This window comes from Pseudophryne corroboree, chromosome 6, assembly GCF_028390025.1.
Source record: "Pseudophryne corroboree isolate aPseCor3 chromosome 6, aPseCor3.hap2, whole genome shotgun sequence".
Lineage (NCBI taxonomy): Eukaryota > Metazoa > Chordata > Amphibia > Anura > Myobatrachidae > Pseudophryne > Pseudophryne corroboree.
The window spans coordinates 329,254,564-329,272,330 of NC_086449.1; the positions used below are offsets into that span (position 1 = coordinate 329,254,564).

The 17,767-nt window shown below is 46.0% G+C and overlaps 1 protein-coding gene across 2 annotated transcripts in view; it reads right to left on the reverse strand.

The window, feature by feature from the left end:
* Positions 1–543: 543 nt before the first annotated feature.
* Positions 544–17,767, reverse strand: part of LOC134932184 (uncharacterized) — a 234,945-nt gene continuing 217,721 nt past the window's right edge. For both annotated transcript variants that reach the window (XM_063926365.1, XM_063926366.1), the window contains one exon: positions 544–2,551. In XM_063926365.1, coding sequence (XP_063782435.1) covers positions 2,118–2,551 — 434 coding nt within the window. In that variant the 3' untranslated portion in view covers positions 544–2,117. The remainder of the gene's footprint in view (positions 2,552–17,767) is intronic.

Below are 17,767 nucleotides of genomic sequence, written 5' to 3' on the forward strand. Positions count from 1 at the left end.
ACTGTACACAAATCTCATCAAAACATTTACTTAAAAAATAAAATGTAAATGATTCATTAATTTCTGCAGAGCAATAGTAGTCTAAAGGGTCTATTCTGTGCAGTATTCAATTAGCGGTCATTTCCGACAGGTTTTGCCCGTTTCCAACAAAGCTGATCTGACTTTTTTTTAAGTCGGATCAACATTGTCGAAAACGGGCCAAAAAACTGTCTGAATTGGCCGCTAATTCGTCAAAACACGTGGATCCGCGGCTAATCCGCTGACAAGTCGGAAAAACCACCCCAGCCCCATTGAATAGGTCGAATCCTGATTCGACCAAAAAAAGTCGGAAACTGACGTCTTTCCAACTTGGCGGCAGTTCCGACTTCAATTGAATACACCCGATAATTGGTATCCAATTGAGATATAAAACCACAGCAAGCAATACACCATAAAAAATAATATATGTAAAGAACCTTAAATGCATTTAAATGTATTTTTAAGTTTAACATTTTATTATATTTATAACTAACAATTTGTTAAAAAATTAGATAAACAACACACTTTATGTATCAAAATCATAAATATATTTCAACATATTGTAAATGAAATATGAAAATAGATATTCTGCTTATATATCAATGTATCCCACATATAAAACCAGCCTTTGTGCTTTTGTTCTACAGTTTGACCTTGCATTTAGCTAATCAAACTAAAATTTAGCTCCAAAAACTAACATCATAATCAGAATAGAAATTATAGAACACCTAAATTCCATTGTAACGCCCTCTGAAGAGGTCAGTGGGCAGCTCTGGTTATTATTTACTAACTACAATGCTAGAACCAGTGTCAATATCAGATTACGCTTTCTATGTGTGAAATGATTATAATAAATATAAAAAAGATTAAACATGTACAACACATATACTGTATGTTAAATAGTACAACTTAAAGGAGGTTACACCTTCAGGTAACTTTATTTACTTGTGTATATTCTCTTGTGACTTTTATAGAATATACTGTTTTGCCATTCATGATTTCCTGCCTTGTATTTAAGTATGCTATCAGAATAATGTATTTCCATTGCCCTATAAGTGACAATATTGAAAAGGACAGATAGACACCAGAAATAAATCTATCTATTATGAGTATCAGGAGGCCATGCACAGCGTACTGTAGTAGAATATTAAGATAATTTGAATGTGGGAAATCCTTTAATATATGAATACATATGTTTTAATCTATGTTTTATTAGATACCCTACACACCGATGTTTCCATATATTTTCTTTTGAAATAACCTCTTACATCTGATTACCCTCTAACATATATACCCCTAAACAACTTGTGCAGTGCATCTATTCCCAGAACTAGTTTTGTATTTGCTGTTGTCTTGGGACCTTGTCTATGAAATACACTTCTCTCTGGGAAGGGGGGGGGGGGGGGGGGGTTATCATAAAATATTTGCGGATATCTCATTCCCACAAAAAACAATATTTAATATCAGACAAATGTATGACTGAGGAACTTTGCTATCTACGTATCAGCTATATCGTTCATCACAGGTTAAACCAGGAAGCAAATCCACGTCTACAGTGAAATACTTCCCTGGGATGGAAAGCACTTTGCTGGGAAAAATCTCTGTTAAAGTATGTGGTGCAAAGCTACTGTATCCGTTACCTATCTGGTAAAAAGACTGATAAATAATAAGCAGGCTCTATACTGGGAAATTCCCTATCACATGAGATCGCTTTAGCTATAAAAATACTGCATGCTGACATCCTGGTTCTTACCACTTCTATAATGCAGCAATTACAGGTGATACCAACCTTAATTTGAATTGTCCACATCCTGGGTTGTTGCTTTACAACCAATGTACCAATTGATGTATGACTAGTTATGTTTTCATTCATTTCAACGGGTTTGCTTCAACCATATGGGCATACTAGCAGAATGAACATTTTTTGCAAATAAATGAATCAAACATAATGATGTGTCAATGTTTGTGATCAAGGGTGCCATATTATTTACTGAAACCAGTATTGTATACAGGGCCCAACATGTCAGCAATAATGCATTTAGCAATTATTTGTCATTTCATTAGGTTGTGAAATGTTAGCTCTCTCCATAACTATACAGTTATTTTGTGTTTCGAGGCTGGTAGGGCCGAGGGGAGAGGAGGGCTGCAGATCTGGGAGTAAGGGGACCACGCGTGTCACCTGACCCCTCAGTTTCACTATGGCTCCTGGGACTCAATAAAGAACCCTCTGTAGAATTCCTCCAGCTTTTACCCATTGTCATAGGGATGTTGAGCCTCAGTGGAGATGCAGCAGTTATACTGTTTGCGTTTATGGGGGTGGATGGTCTGGAGTCTGTCCATGATCCTTCCGGAGTTTGGGTTCCAGTGACTGGTGTTACTGATCCTTGGCTTCCTGATTCAGACTCATTACTTTGAGGTGAATTTCTGTAGTCTCCAGATAACCGGGGCACAAAGGGGTCTGTTGGTTCTTTCTCACGACCAAGCTGGGATATGCTTCTTATCTGCTGAACCTGCTTCTGGAAACGCAGCTTAGCTGCAGATGGAAAAGGCAGGCATGAGAAATATATGTAAAATGTGACCAGTGTAAGTATTTATGACCAATACATCCCTCTCATTTTATGGCAAATGCCAAAACAGAGTGAATCACAAACATTCCACACAGAACAAACAAGTGGACAACCCAACGGCAAACTGCTCTCTAAGTCAAGGAAAAATAATGTATTTATTTGAAGGAACACTACATTTATGATCAATGAATATCCAGGAGCACATGTCCTAGAGAACAAAATGCTTCAATAGATCAACTATAAAATGTAATGATATGATAAACTATCACTCACATAGAGATTACAAATTAATATCGCACATGAGAATTTATGGTTGTTATACTCCACATATGAAAGAGAACCAATCTGGATATTATTATGGGCCTGATTCTGAGGAACAGACTCTGCACATGTATGTCTCACAATAGGGCACAACTCTGGCTACGCACCCATGAGACAGTTCTGTGCATACGCAGAGTTACCTCCAAGAAACATCCATTTCACGGAGAAACCATGAGATGTAATATACAAACATGTTCGCTACAAGGATCATACAGTGTGTTAAAACTCACTAGAAGCGTCCGCATTCCACATTACATGTGACGTGGAATCAGGCCCTTTATATCCCATCTTCTATTTATTTTTACAACATACTGTAAGTTGTTTAGAATTTATTTATTTTAAAAAATAGGATTTTAATTACCTACCAGTAAATAATTTTCTCGTAGTCCGTAGAGGATACTAAGGTCCATTTAGTACCATGGGGTATAGACGGGTCTACTAGGAGCCATGGGCACTTTAAGAATTTGATAGTGTGGGCTGGCTCCTCCCTTGATGCCCCTCCTACCAGACTCAGTCTAGGAAACTGGGCCCGAGGAGACGGACATACTTTGAGAGAAGAATATATAAGGATAGTGGGGAGATTCAGAACCAGCACACACAACAAGAGGAAAGCCAAGCTAACAAAACTTGAAACAGGAACAGCAATGGCTGAACCAACATTACTTAACCAAGTAACAGTGCAGGAAGAATGAAGCACTGGGCGGGCACCCAGTATCCTCTATGGACTACGAGAAAAGGATTTACCGGTAGGTAATTAAAATCCTATTTTCTCTTACATCCTAGAGGATACTGGGGTCCATTTAGTACCATGGGTATGTACCAAAGCTCCCAAACCGGGTGGGAGGGTGCTAAGGTTCCTGCAGAACTGACTGACCAGACTGAAGGTCCTCAGAGGCCAAAGTATCGAACTTATAGAACTTAGCAAACATGTTTGAACCTGACCAAGTAGCTGCTCGGCAGAGCTGTAAAACCGAGACATCCCGGGCAGCCGCCCAGGAAGAACCCACCGACTGAGTAGAGTGAGCCTGTACAGATTTTGGACATGGCAAACTTGACGTGGAATATGCATGCTGTATAGTAAGTTTGATGCAGCGTGCAATAGTCTGCTTAGAAGCAGGACACTTAATCTTATTGGGATCATAGAGAACAAATAGTGAGTCCGTCTTTCTGTGACTAGCTGTTCTTTTCACATACACCTTCAAAGCCCTCGCAACATCCAAAGACTTTGAAGTAGCAGAGGTGTCGGTGACAACCGGAACCACAATAGGTTGGTTGATGTGAAACGCAGACACCACCTTAGGAAGAAATTGCTGAAGAGTTCTGAGTTCAGCTCTGTCCTCATGGAAAATCAATTAGGGACTTTTGTGAGACAAAGCTTCAAGCTCCGACACACGTCTTGCTGAAGTCAAGGCCAACAGTGTGACTGTTTTCCACGTAAGATATTTTACGTCCACCTCCTGTAAAGGCTCAAACCAGTCCAATTGGAGGAAATGCAGCACCACATTGAGATCCCAAGGTGCCGTGGGAGGCACAAAGGGAGGTTGGATGTGTAGAACACCTTTCAAGAACGTCTGGACCTCAGGGAGAGAAGCCAACTGTTTCTGAAAGAAAATGGACAAGGCCGAAATCTGGACTTTTATGGAGCCCAGACGTAGGCCCACATCCACTCCAGCTTGCAGAAAAAGCAATAAATGTCCCAGATGGAATTCCACCGCAGAAAGTTTTCTGCTCTCACACCAAGAGACGTATTTCTTCCAAATATGATGGTAATGCTTAGACGTTACCCCTTTCCTGGCTTGGATCATAGTCGGGATAACCCTGTTAGGGATCCCTCTCCTGGTTAGAATCAGCCATTCAACTTCCATGCCGTCAATCGTAGCCACGGTAAGTCCAGAAAGACGAACGGGCCCTGTTGCAGAAGATCCTCGCCAAGAGGTAGAGGCCACGAATCTTCGAGGAGCATCTCCAGAAGGTCCGCGTACCAGGCCCTTCTCGGCCAGTCCGGAGCAATTAGAATTGCTTGAACCTTTTCCTTTTTTATTCCTTTTAGACTTCTTGGGATCAGAGGAAGTGGAGGAAACATGTACACCATCTGATAGACCCATGGAGTCGTCAGGGCGTCTCCCGCCACCGCTTGTGGTTCTCTCGACCGTTTCTTGTTGAGACGAGAGGACATCATGTCGATATGTGGATATCCCCATCGACTTGTCAAGCACCTGAATACTTCCAGGTGAAGGCCCCACTCCCCCGGGTGCAGGTCATGTCTGCTGAGGAAGTCTGCTTCCCAGTTGTCTACTTCTGGAATGAAGACCGCTGACAATGTCACAGCTTTTCTCTCTGCCCAGAGGAGAATTCTTGACACCTCTGACATTGCTGCTCTGCTTTTTGTTCCGCCCTGTCGGTTTATGTACGATACTGCAGTCACATTGTCCAAATGGACCTGAATGGCCCGATCTTGAAGAAGATGTGAGGCCTGCAGAAGGGCGTTGTATACGGCCCTGAGTTCCAGAATGTTGATTGGAAGGAAGACTTCCTGACTTGACCATATTTCTTGAAACTGCACCCCCTGAGTGACTGCTCCCCAACCCCTGAGGGTTGCGTCTGTGGTTAGCAGAATCCAGTTCTGAATTCCGAACCTCCAACCTTCGAATAGGTGAGAAGTCTGTAGCCACCACAGAAGGGAGATCCTGGCTTTTGGCGACAGAGGGATCCTCTGGTGCATGTGAAGATGCGATCTGGACCATTTGTTCAACAGATCGAGCTGGAAGGGTCTTTTGCGTGAAACCTTCCTTATTGAAGAGCCTCGTAAGAGGCTACCATTTTCCCCAGAAAGTGAATGCACCGATATCCGGGTTGGCTTCAGGACATCCCGAACCATCGACTGGATTACTAATGCCTTTTTCAACGGAAGGAACCCCTGCTGTGACTCCATATCCAGTATCATTCCCAGGAATGGAAGCCTCCGTGTTGGCTCTAGGTGAGATTTCGGAAGGTTCAGAATCCACCCGTGATCCTGGAGTAGTTTGGTTGAGAGAGCAATGCTGTCCAGCAACTTTATCGTGGACAGTGCTTTTATCAGGAGATCGTCCAGGTACGGAATTATGTTCACTCCCTGTTTGCAGAGTAGAAACATTATCTCTGCCATCACCTTGGTGAACAGCCTCGGGGCCGTGGAGAGACCAAATGACATTGCCTCGAACTGGTAGTGAAAGTCCTGCAGTGCAAACCGTAGATAAGCCTGATGAGGCGGCCAGATCGGAACATGAAGGTATGCATCCTTGATATCAAAAGACACTAGGAATTCCCCCTCTTCCAGACCTGAGTTCACTGCTCTCAGAGACTCCATCTTGAATTTGAACACACGTAAGTACGGGTTCAATGACTTGAGGTTCAAAATTGGTCTTACCAAACCGTCCGGTTTTGGCACTACAAACAAGTTGGAATAGTACCCCTGGTTTAACTGATGAGGTGGAACTGGAACAATGACGTGAGTCTGTACCAGTTTTTGGAAGGCATGTTGTAAAGTTATACTTGCTTCTTGTGAAACTGGCAAACCTGATTTGAAGAATCTGTGAGGTGGGAGCTCTTGGAACTCCAGTCTGTAGCCCTGGGAAATAAGACTTATGACCTGGGGATCCTGGCACGAATTTGACCACATCTGACTGGAGAATTGTGGGTGTGCTCCCACCTGACAGCCTTCCAGGCATTGCGGTCCACAGTCATGCTGAAGTCTTTGAGGAAGCAGAGCCTGAGCTCTGTTCCTGAGCACCTGCAGTTGCTGGTTTGTGTGATTTACCTCTTGCGCCACTGGAGGACGTAGAAGCACCTCTGGATTTGTCCTTGAACTTGGCCATCCGAAAGGATTGTAACTTAGAAGCTGAGTAATGGACTGCAGAGCTGGACAATTGTCACAGATCTGCTAATCCGGCGCTAGTTCTAAAGATCAAAAAATTATATATATAAAAAATTTTTTGAGTGATTAGATACAAAAAATGTGAATAGGCAGCTGAGTAAGAGCAACTTGCTAGGTCGCTTGGAATTATATGAAACAAACAAAGAAAAGGTTTACTCTGCGTCAAAAAACACTTTGTAATACCAGTGTGCAGTCTGTCATGTATAATGATTGACTCAGTACAACTTCAATTATAAATAACCACTTTTATATTTGGTCTGTTTAAGATTAGCAGCATAAAACACATACATACATAAACTTTGTAGCAGTATTGCTCTCTAGACAGACAATATAAACATTATGCTATATATTCTAAAAATAACTTATTGGCTCTGTTTGGTAGAAATTGAGTTATTAAGCACTGGCGTCCCAGTGTCAAAAACTAGATAATAATAACAAGTCCCGCAAATATGATAATGCAGTCTCTATATGGATAATATATATTAATTGTAGTGGATAATTACCAGTGTGCTGGTTCCTGAATTGTTTAGATACAGGGTCTATTTCCTTGATGGCATCCACAATAAAGTTCGCAGTGTCCTGTATATGCTGCAGGAGTAAGACAACATCACCCCCAGATAAGGAATCCAACCCCTCAATTAGGTTACCTGACTATTTATCAATGGCTTTAGTGATCCACGCACATGCAATAGTGGGTCTTTGGGCCACTCCAGCAGCTGTGTACAATGATTTGAGTGTAGTCTCAATTTTACGATCAGCCGTATCTTTCAGGGAGGCTGCACCAGGAACAGGCAATACAATTTTACGTGACAGCCTAGAGACTGATGCGTCCACTCTCTGTGGATTTTCCCATTTTTTCCTATCCTCCAGAGGAAAAGGAAAAGATGAGAGCAACCTTTTAGGGATCTGAAACTTTTTATCAGGATTAACCCATGATTCTTCGAACAGGGTATTCAATTCATTTGACGCAGGAAAAGTGACTAAGGACTTCTTTTTTACATTAAAATAAGATTCCTCACTCTCTTCTGACACCTTATCGGGAATATGCAGAACATCTGTGATAGCCTCTATAAGAGCCTCTAATCCCTGTGACAGAGCAGCATCCCCCCCCCCCTTACTGGGTCCACCTCTCCCTCCCCATGTCTGACCTGTCAGCTTCAGAGTCAGACTGCAAGATATGGGCCAGAGATCGCTTTTGCGGACAAATGGGAGGTGACTGAGACGCTGTTTTGGGGACAGAGTTTCTGTTTGTAAACTCATCCACAGTTTGTTTTAAGTGTTGCGTCTCTTTCTCATTGCGGGACAATTTTGTAGAAAGAGATGAGATCATTCCCTTAAGAGAATTAACCCATTCCGGTTTAGCCCCACTAGCCATTGAACCCTGAGTACCCAGTAGTGAGCCCCCCGGTGATGAGGAACACTCTGCGGTACAAGACACGCACTCTCTGCCTGACATAATGTAATGTGACAGCACACACACACACACACACACACACACACACACACACACACACACGAAAGGTTAAGCACAATTAACCCACAAAGAGCCCTTCAGGGAGACACAGAGTTGTTTGGAGCTGGCCCCCACCGTGCCCTTATCACTAATGCCAAGCTTAGCTGGGTCGCAGACCAAGTACCCGGATAGGAGACTCAGTACACCAATAATCGCTCCCCCCCTGCTATGACCCCCTGGTATTGCTGAGGTAATCTGGAGTCACACTGGAGGAGCTGCGCGTCCCTGTCCTGTCAACGTCTGTGTCCACTGCAGAGGGAAAATGGCGCTGGTGAGCTGCTGATCCTCTCATAGTGAAGCCCCGCCCCTTCAATGGCGCGCGGTCTTCCTGCCTTTCTTATACTGGCTGAGGAAACTGGTGCTTAAAATGGAGAAACCCGTTTTAAGGCTGTTGTGCCAGTATGGGTACTGTGTACATTGTACGGAGACGTAGCCGTGTACTGTGTCCAGAGACGCATTCCACCACGCGTGGAAGCCGTGCGTCTCTGTACCATCATGCCGCCATAATGGCTGGTGCCCCGCTAGCCAGGGCGCCGGCTCAGTACTCACCACTCTTCATTCTTCTGGCTCTCTTAGGGGTGGCGGCGTGCTGCGGGACTGTACACTTGCCGTGGTGGGCTTGCGAATAGGTCCCTCAGGAGCTCAGTGTCCTGTCAGCGGGGAACGGGACCATAAACCCTTCAAGAGTTTGGGCCGTTGAACCCCCCCCCCCCCTCAGTCCCCACAGGACCCCAGTATCCTCTAGGACGTAAGAGAAATTAATGTAATAAAGGATACAAATAAATAATACACATATTTATCTACATCAGTTTTCGTATCCTTTATTATTTATAAATCTGCTAGTGAACATATCACTTTGTGAAAATAATATTGCTAAGTGTTTGTAATAAAATATTTTAGGAAGTGATGGAAACCAATTACTACTTGCACACAATGGACCTGATTCAGACCCTGATAGATGTAGAATATTGGACACAAGTGCGTGATGTTCTACAGACGTGCATGCATACGTCCTGTTGGTTATGCAGATCAGAACTGTATGGAGATCTATTAAATTCTGATAGGCATTCCTGTGCAGTGACGGTGGAGTGGCTCACATGTCGGGAGTGTGTCGGTGTCAGGGACTACATGAAAAGATGCAGTTCCACTGACAATGATGGACAGCTTACATCAGACATTCTGAGCAACCACAGGGTGTGAACAACGTTCAACATATGGTGCGACTATTTGCACACTAGATTAGAGCAGCAGCTGGCGCGCATCTCAGTAGTTAGTCCATCAGTTGCAGCATAAGCATAAATGTGTAGTAGCGACTGCGACAAGAGTTGTAGCCACTACTGCTATAGCGTTCACCTCTGAATATACCTCAATATCACAGAATATAACGCAGTATACAATGCTGCCTACAGTGGCCATGCCGCCCACCACCTGGGCCCACCCGGGTAGGCATTTGATATGCCGGCTGTCGGGATCCCGGCACTCACCATACCGACGCCGGAATCCTGACAGCTGGCATAACGACAACTATTCTCCCTCTTGGGGTGTCCACGACACCCCTAGCGGGAGCCGTGCCCAGAGCGTGGCGAGTGCAGTGAGTCTGTAAGGGATCCAAAGCGCCGGCATAACATACTACACCCGCCCACCTGAAGTCTCGATGGCCCTGTGCTAGGCTAGATCCCGCAGTTGTACGCATCGTTTTGTGATACCACACCTTAATAAATAATTTCCAACCAAAATCTGGTGGTGCACTTTCTGCTACACAAAAGCAAAGCCGCGGTTATATCAGATGCTTTCTGCATGTACCAACCTTTCATAAGAGATTAATTTTTTTCTCGCAACATTTTGATTTCAGAAGCCATTGTGCATATCCAAATAGAAAAAAGAAAATGTAATTATTTGGTTGTTAATCAGGAACATTACAGCGCTTTACAGCGTGTTTGAACCTGACCAAGTAGCTGCTCAGCAGAGCTGTAAAGCCGAGACATCCCGGGCAGCCGCCCAGGAAGAACCCACCGACTGAGTAGAGTGGGCCTGCACAGATTTTGGACATGGCAAACTTGCCGTGGAATAAGCATGCTGTATAGTAAGTTTGATCCAGCGTGCAATAGTCTGCTTAGAAGCAGGACACTTAATCTTATTGGGATCATAGAGAACAAACAGCGAGTCCGTCTTTCTGTGACTAGCTGTTCTTTTCACATACACCTTCAAAGCCCTCACAACATCCAAAGACTTTGAAGTAGCAGAGGTGTCGGTGACAACCGGAACCACAATAGGTTGGTTGATGTGAAACGCAGACACCACCTTAGGAAGAAATTGCTGAAGAGTTCTGAGTTCAGCTCTGTCCTCATGGAAAATCAATTAGGGACTTTTGTGAGACAAAGCTTCAAGCTCCGACACACGTCTTGCTGAAGCCAAGGCCAACAGTGTGACTGTCTTCCACGTAAGATATTTTACGTCCACCTCCTGTAACGGCTCAAACCAGTCCAATTGGAGGAAATGCAGCACCACATTGAGATCCCAAGGTGCCGTGGGAGGCACAAAGGGAGGTTGGATGTGTAGAACACCTTTCAAGAACGTCTGGACCTCAGGGAGAGAAGCCAACTGTTTCTGAAAGAAAATGGACAAGGCCGAAATCTGGACTTTTATGGAGCCCAGACGTAGGCCCACATCTACTCCAGCTTGTAGAAAAAGCAATAAATGTCCCAGATGGAATTCCACCGCATAAAGTTTTCTGCTCTCACACCAAGAGACGTATTTCTTCCAAATATGATGGTAATGCTTAGACGTTACCCCTTTCCTGGCTTGGATCATAGTCGGGATAACCCTGTTAGGGATCGCTCTCCTGGCTAGAATCAGCCGTTCAACTTCCATGCCGTCAATCGTAGCCACGGTAAGTCCTGAAAGACGAACGGGCCCTGTTGCAGAAGATCCTCGCCAAGAGGTAGAGGCCACGAATCTCCAGAAGGTCCGCGTATCAGGCCCTTCTCGGCCAGTCCGGAGCAATTAGAATTGCTTGAACCTTTTCCTTTTTTATTCCTTTTAGACTTCTTGGGATCAGAGGAAGTGGAGGAAACATGTACACCATCTGATAGACCCATGGAGTCGTCAGGGCGTCTACCGCCACCGCCTGTGGGTCTCTCGACCTGGAACAATACTGCTTGAGTTTCTTGTTGAGACGAGAGGACATCATGTCGATCAGTGGATATCCCCATCGACTTGTCAAGCACCTGAATACTTCCAGGTGAAGGCCCCACTCCCCCAGGGGCAGGTCATGTCTGCTGAGGAAGTCTGCTTCCCAGTTGTCTACTTCTGGAATGAAGACTGCTGACAATGCCACAGCTTTTCTCTCTGCCCAGAGGAGAATTCTTGACACCTCTGACATTGCTGCTCTGCTTTTTGTTCCGCCCTGTCGGTTTATGTACGATACTGCAGTCACATTGTCCAAATGGACCTGAATGGTCCAATCTTGAAGAAGATGTGAGGCCTGCAGAAGGGCGTTGTATACGGCCCTGAGTTCCAGAATGTTGATTGGAAGGAAGACTTCCTGACTTGACCATATTTCTTGAAACTGCACCCCCTGAGTGACTGCTCCCCAACCCCTGAGGGTTGCGTCTGTGGTTAGCAGAATCCAGTTCTGAATTCCGAACCTCCGACCTTCGAATAGGTGAGAAGTCTGTAGCCACCACAGAAGGGAGATCCTGGCTTTTGGCGACAGAGGGATCCTCTGGTGCATGTGAAGATGCGATCTGGACCATTTGTTCAACAGATCGAGCTGGAAGGGTCTTTTGCGTGAAACCTTCCTTATTGAAGAGCCTCGTAAGAGGCTTCCATTTTCCCCAGAAAGTGAATGCACCGATATCCGGGTTGGCTTCAGGACATCCCGAACCATCGACTGGATTACTAATGCCTTTTTCAACGGAAGGAACCCCTGCTGTGACTCCATATCCAGTATCATTCCCAGGAATGGAAGCCTCCGTGTTGGCTCTAGGTGAGATTTCGGAAGGTTCAGAATCCACCCGTGATCCTTGAGTAGTTTGGTTGAGAGAGCAATGCTGTCCAGCAACTTTATCGTGGACGGTGCTTTTATCAGGAGATCGTCCAGGTACGGAATTATGTTCACTCCCTGTTTGCAGAGTAGAAACATCATCTCTGCCATCACCTTGGTGAACAGCCTCGGAGCCGTGGAGAGACCAAATGACATTGCCTCGAACTGGTAGTGAAAGTCCTGCAGTGCAAACCGTAGATAAGCCTGATGAGGCGGCCAGATCGGAACATGAAGGTATGCATCCTTGATATCAAAAGACACTAGGAATTCCCCCTCTTCCAGACCTGAGTTCACTGCTCTCAGAGACTCCATCTTGAATTTGAACACACGTAAGTACGGGTTCAATGACTTGAGGTTCAAAATTGGTCTTGCCAAACCGTCCGGTTTTGGCACTACAAACAAGTTGGAATAGTACCCCTGGTTTAACTGATGAGGTGGAACTGGAACAATGACGTGAGTCTGTACCAGTTTTTGGAAGGCATGTTGTAAAGTTATACTTGCTTCTTGTGAAACTGGCAAACCTGATTTGAAGAATCTGTGAGGTGGGAGCTCTTGGAACTCCAGTCTGTAGCCCTGGGAAATAAGACTTATGACCTGGGGATCCTGGCACGAATTTGACCAGATCTGACTGGAGAATTGTGGGTGTGCTCCCACCTGACAGCCTTCCAGGCATTGCGGTCCACAGTCATGCTGAAGTCTTTGAGGAAGCAGAGCCTGAGCTCTGTTCCTGAGCACCTGCTGTTGCTGGTTTGCGTGGATTACCTCTTGCGCCGCTGGAGGACGTAGAAGCACCTCTGGATTTGTCCTTGAACTTGGCCATCCAAAAGGATTGTAACTTAGAAGCTGAATAAGTCTTCTTGGTTGGGGGGGCTGCGGAAGGAAGATACGTAGACTTACCCGCAGTAGCTGTGGAGATCCATTTGTCTAATTCATCTCCAAACAAGGCCTCTCCTGTGAATGGTAGGCCTTCCACGCCTTTCCTGGAATCCGCATCAGCAGTCCACTGGCGTAGCCATAAACCCCTGCGTGCCGACACTGCCATAGCGGTGGTGCGAGCATTAAGCACCTCTATTTCCTTGATGGCATCCACAATAAAGTTCGCAGAGTCCTGTATATGATGCAGGAGTTAGAAAACATCCCCCCTAGATAAGGAATCCAACCCCTCAATTAGGTTACCTGACTATTTAGCAATGGCTTTAGTGATCCACGCACATGCAATAGTGGGTCTTTGGGCCACCCCAGCAGCTGTGTACAATGATTTGAGTGTAGTCTCAATTTTACGATCAGCCGTGTCTTTCAGGGAGGCTGCACCAGGAACAGGCAATACAATTTTACGTGACAGCCTAGAGACTGATGCGTCCACTCTGTGGATTTTCCCATTTTTTCCTGTCCTCCAGAGGAAAAGGAAAAGATGAGAGCAACCTTTTAGGGATCTGAAACTTTTTATCAGGATTAACCCATGACTCTTCGAACAGGGTATTCAATTCATTTGACGCAGGAAAAGTGACTGAGGACTTCTTTTTTACATTAAAATAAGATTCCTCACTCTCTTCTGACACCTTATCGGGAATATGCAGAACATCTGTGATAGCCTCTATAAGAGCCTCTAATCCCTGTGACAGAGCAGCATCCCCCCCCCCTCCTGGCTCCACCTCTCCCTCCCCATGTCTGACCTGCCAGCTTCAGAGTCAGACTGCAAGATATGGGCCAGAGATCGCTTTTGCGGACAAATGGGAGGTGACTGAGACGCTGTTTTGGGGACAGAGTTTCTGTTTGTAAACTCATCCACAGTTTGTTTTAAGTGTTGCGTCTCTTTCTCATTGCGGGACAATTTTGTAGAAAGAGATGAGATCATTCCCTTAAGAGAATTAACCCATTCCGGTTTAGCCCCACTAGCCATTGAACCCTGAGTACCCAGTAGTGAGCCCCCCGGTGATGAGGAACACTCTGCGGTACAAGACACGCACTCTCTGCCTGACATAATGTAATGTGACAGCACACACACACACACACACACACACACACGAAAGGTTAAGCACAATTAACCCACAAAGAGCCCTTCAGGGAGACACAGAGTTGTTTGGAGCTGGCCCCCACCGTGCCCTTATCACTAATGCCAAGCTTAGCTGGGTCGCAGACCAAGTACCCGGATAGGAGACTCAGTACACCAATAATCGCTCCCCCCCTGCTATGACCCCCTGGTACTGCTGAGGTAATCTGGAGTCACACTGGAGGAGCTGCGCGTCCCTGTGCTGTCGACGTCTGTGTCCACTGCAGAGGGAAAATGGCACTGGTGAGCTGCTGATCCTCTCATAGTGAAGCCCCGCCCCTTCAATGGCGCGCGGTCTTTCTGCCTTTTTTATACTGGCTGAGGAAACTGGTGCTTAAAATGGAGAAACCCGTTTTAAGGCTGTTGTGCCAGTATGGGTACTGTGTACATTGTACGGAGACGTAGCCGTGTACTGTGTCCAGAGACGCATTCCACCACGTGTGGAAGCCGTGCGTCTCTGTACCATCATGCCGCCATAAAGGCTGGTGCCCCGCTAGCCAGGGCGCCGGCTCAGTACTCACCACTCTTCATTCTTCTGGCTCTCTTAGGGGTGGCGGCGTGCTGCGGGACTGTACACTTGCCGGAATCCCGACAGCTGGCATAACGACAACTATTCTCCCTCTTGGGGTGTCCACGACACCCCTAGAGGGAGCCGTGCCCGGAGCGTGGCGAGTGCAGTGACTCTGTAAGGGATCCAAAGCGCCGGATAGTATAACATACTACACCCGCCCACCTGAAGTCTCGATGGCCCTGTGCTAGGCTAGATCCCGCAGTTGTACGCATCGTTTTGTGATACCACACCTTAATAAATAATTTCCAACCAAAATCTGGTGGTGCACTTTCTGCTACACAAAAGCAAAGCTGCGGTTATATCAGATGCTTTCTGCATGTACCAACCTTTCATAAGAGATTAATTTTTTTCTCGCAACATTTTGATTTCAGAAGCCATTGTGCATATCTAAATAGAAAAAAGAAAATTTAATTATTTGGTTGTTAATCAGGAACATTACAGCGCTTTACAGCGTGTTTGAACCTGACCAAGTAGCTGCACGGCAGAGCTGTAAAGCCGAGACATCCCGGGCAGCCGCCCAGGAAGAACCCACCGACTGAGTAGAGTGGGCATTCACAGATTTTGGACATGGCAAACTTGCCGTGGAATAAGCATGCTGTATAGTAAGTTTGATCCAGCGTGCAATAGTCTGCTTAGAAGCAGGACACTTAATCTTATTGGGATCATAGAGAACAAACAGCGAGTCCGTCTTTCTGTGACTAGCTGTTCTTTTCACATACACCTTCAAAGCCCGCGCAACATCCAAAGACTTTGAAGTAGCAGAGGTGTCGGTGACAACCGGAACCACAATAGGTTGGTTGATGTGAAACGCAGACACCACCTTAGAAAGAAATTGCTGAAGAGTTCTGAGTTCAGCTCTGTCCTCATGGAAAATCAATTAGGGACTTTTGTGAGACAAAGCTTCAAGCTCCGACACACGTCTTGCTGAAGCCAAGGCCAACAGTGTGACTGTCTTCCACGTAAGATATTTTACGTCCACCTCCTGTAACGGCTCAAACCAGTCCAATTGGAGGAAATGCAGCACCACATTGAGATCCCAAGGTGCCGTGGGAGGCACAAAGGGAGGTTGGATGTGTAGAACACCTTTCAAGAACGTCTGGACCTCAGGGAGAGAAGCCAACTGTTTCTGAAAGAAAATGGACAAGGCCGAAATCTGGACATTTATGGAGCCCAGACGTAGGCCCACATCTACTCCAGCTTGTAGAAAAAGCAATAAATGTCCCAGATGGAATTCCACCGCAGAAAGTTTTCTGCTCTCACACCAAGAGACGTATTTCTTCCAAATATGATGGTAATGCTTAGACGTTACCCCTTTCCTGGCTTGGATCATAGTCAGGATAACCCTGTTAGGGATCGCTCTCCTGGCTAGAATCAGCTGTTCAACTTCCATGCCGTCAATCGTAGCCACGGTAAGTCCTGAAAGACGAACGGGCCCTGTTGCAGAAGATCCTCGCCAAGAGGTAGAGGCCACGAATCTCCAGAATGTCCGCGTATCAGGCCCTTCTCGGCCAGTCCGGAGCAATTAGAATTGCTTGAACCTTTTCCTTTTTTATTCCTTTTAGACTTCTTGGGATCAGGGGAAGTGGAGGAAACATGTACACCATCTGATAGACCCATGGAGTCGTCAGGGCGTCTACCGCCACCGCCTGTGGGTCTCTCGACCTGGAACAATACTGCTTGGGTTTCTTGTTGAGACGAGAGGACATCATGTCGATCTGTGGATATCCCCATCGACTTGTCAAGCACCTGAATACTTCCAGGTGAAGGCCCCACTCCCCCGGGTGCAGGTCATGTCTGCTGAGGAAGTCTGCTTCCCAGTTGTCTACTTCTGGAAAGAAGACTGCTGACAATGCCACAGCTTTTCTCTCTGCCCAGAGGAGAATTCTTGACACCTCTGACATTGCTGCTCTGCTTTTTGTTCCGCCCTGTCGGTTTATGTACGATACTGCAGTCACATTGTCCAAATGGACCTGAATGGCCCGATCTTGAAGAAGATGTGAAGCCTGCAGAAGGGCGTTGTTTACGGCCCTGAGTTCCAGAATGTTGATTGGAAGGAAGACTTCCTGACTTGACCATATTTCTTGAAACTGCACCCCCTGAGTGACTGCTCCCCAACCCCTGAGGGTTGCGTCTGTGGTTAGCAGAATCCAGTTCTGAATTCTGAACCTCCGACCTTCGAATAGGTGAGAAGTCTGTAGCCACCACAGAAGGGAGATCCTGGCTTTTGGCGACAGAGGGATCCTCTGGTGCATGTGAAGATGCAATCTGGACCATTTGTTCAACAGATCGAGCTGGAAGGGTCTTTTGCGTGAAACCTTCCTTATTGAAGAGCCTCGTAAGAGGCTACCGTTTTCCCCAGAAAGTGAATGCACCGATATCCGGGTTGGCTTCAGGACATCCCGAACCATCGACTGGATTACTAATGCCTTTTTCAACGGAAGGAACCCCTGCTGTGACTCCATATCCAGTATCATTCTCAGGAATGGAAGCCTCCGTGTTGGCTCTAGGTGAGATTTCGGAAGGTTCAGAATCCACCCGTGATCCTGGAGTAGTTTGGTTGAGAGAGCAATGCTGTCCAGCAACTTTATCGTGGACGGTGCTTTTATCAGGAGATCGTCCAGGTACGGAATTATGTTCACTACCTGTTTGCAGAGTAGAAACATCATCTCTGCCATCACCTTGTTGAACAGCCTCGGAGTCGTGGAGAGACCAAATGACATTGCCTCGAACTGGTAGTGAAAGTCCTGCAGTGCAAACCGTAGATAAGCC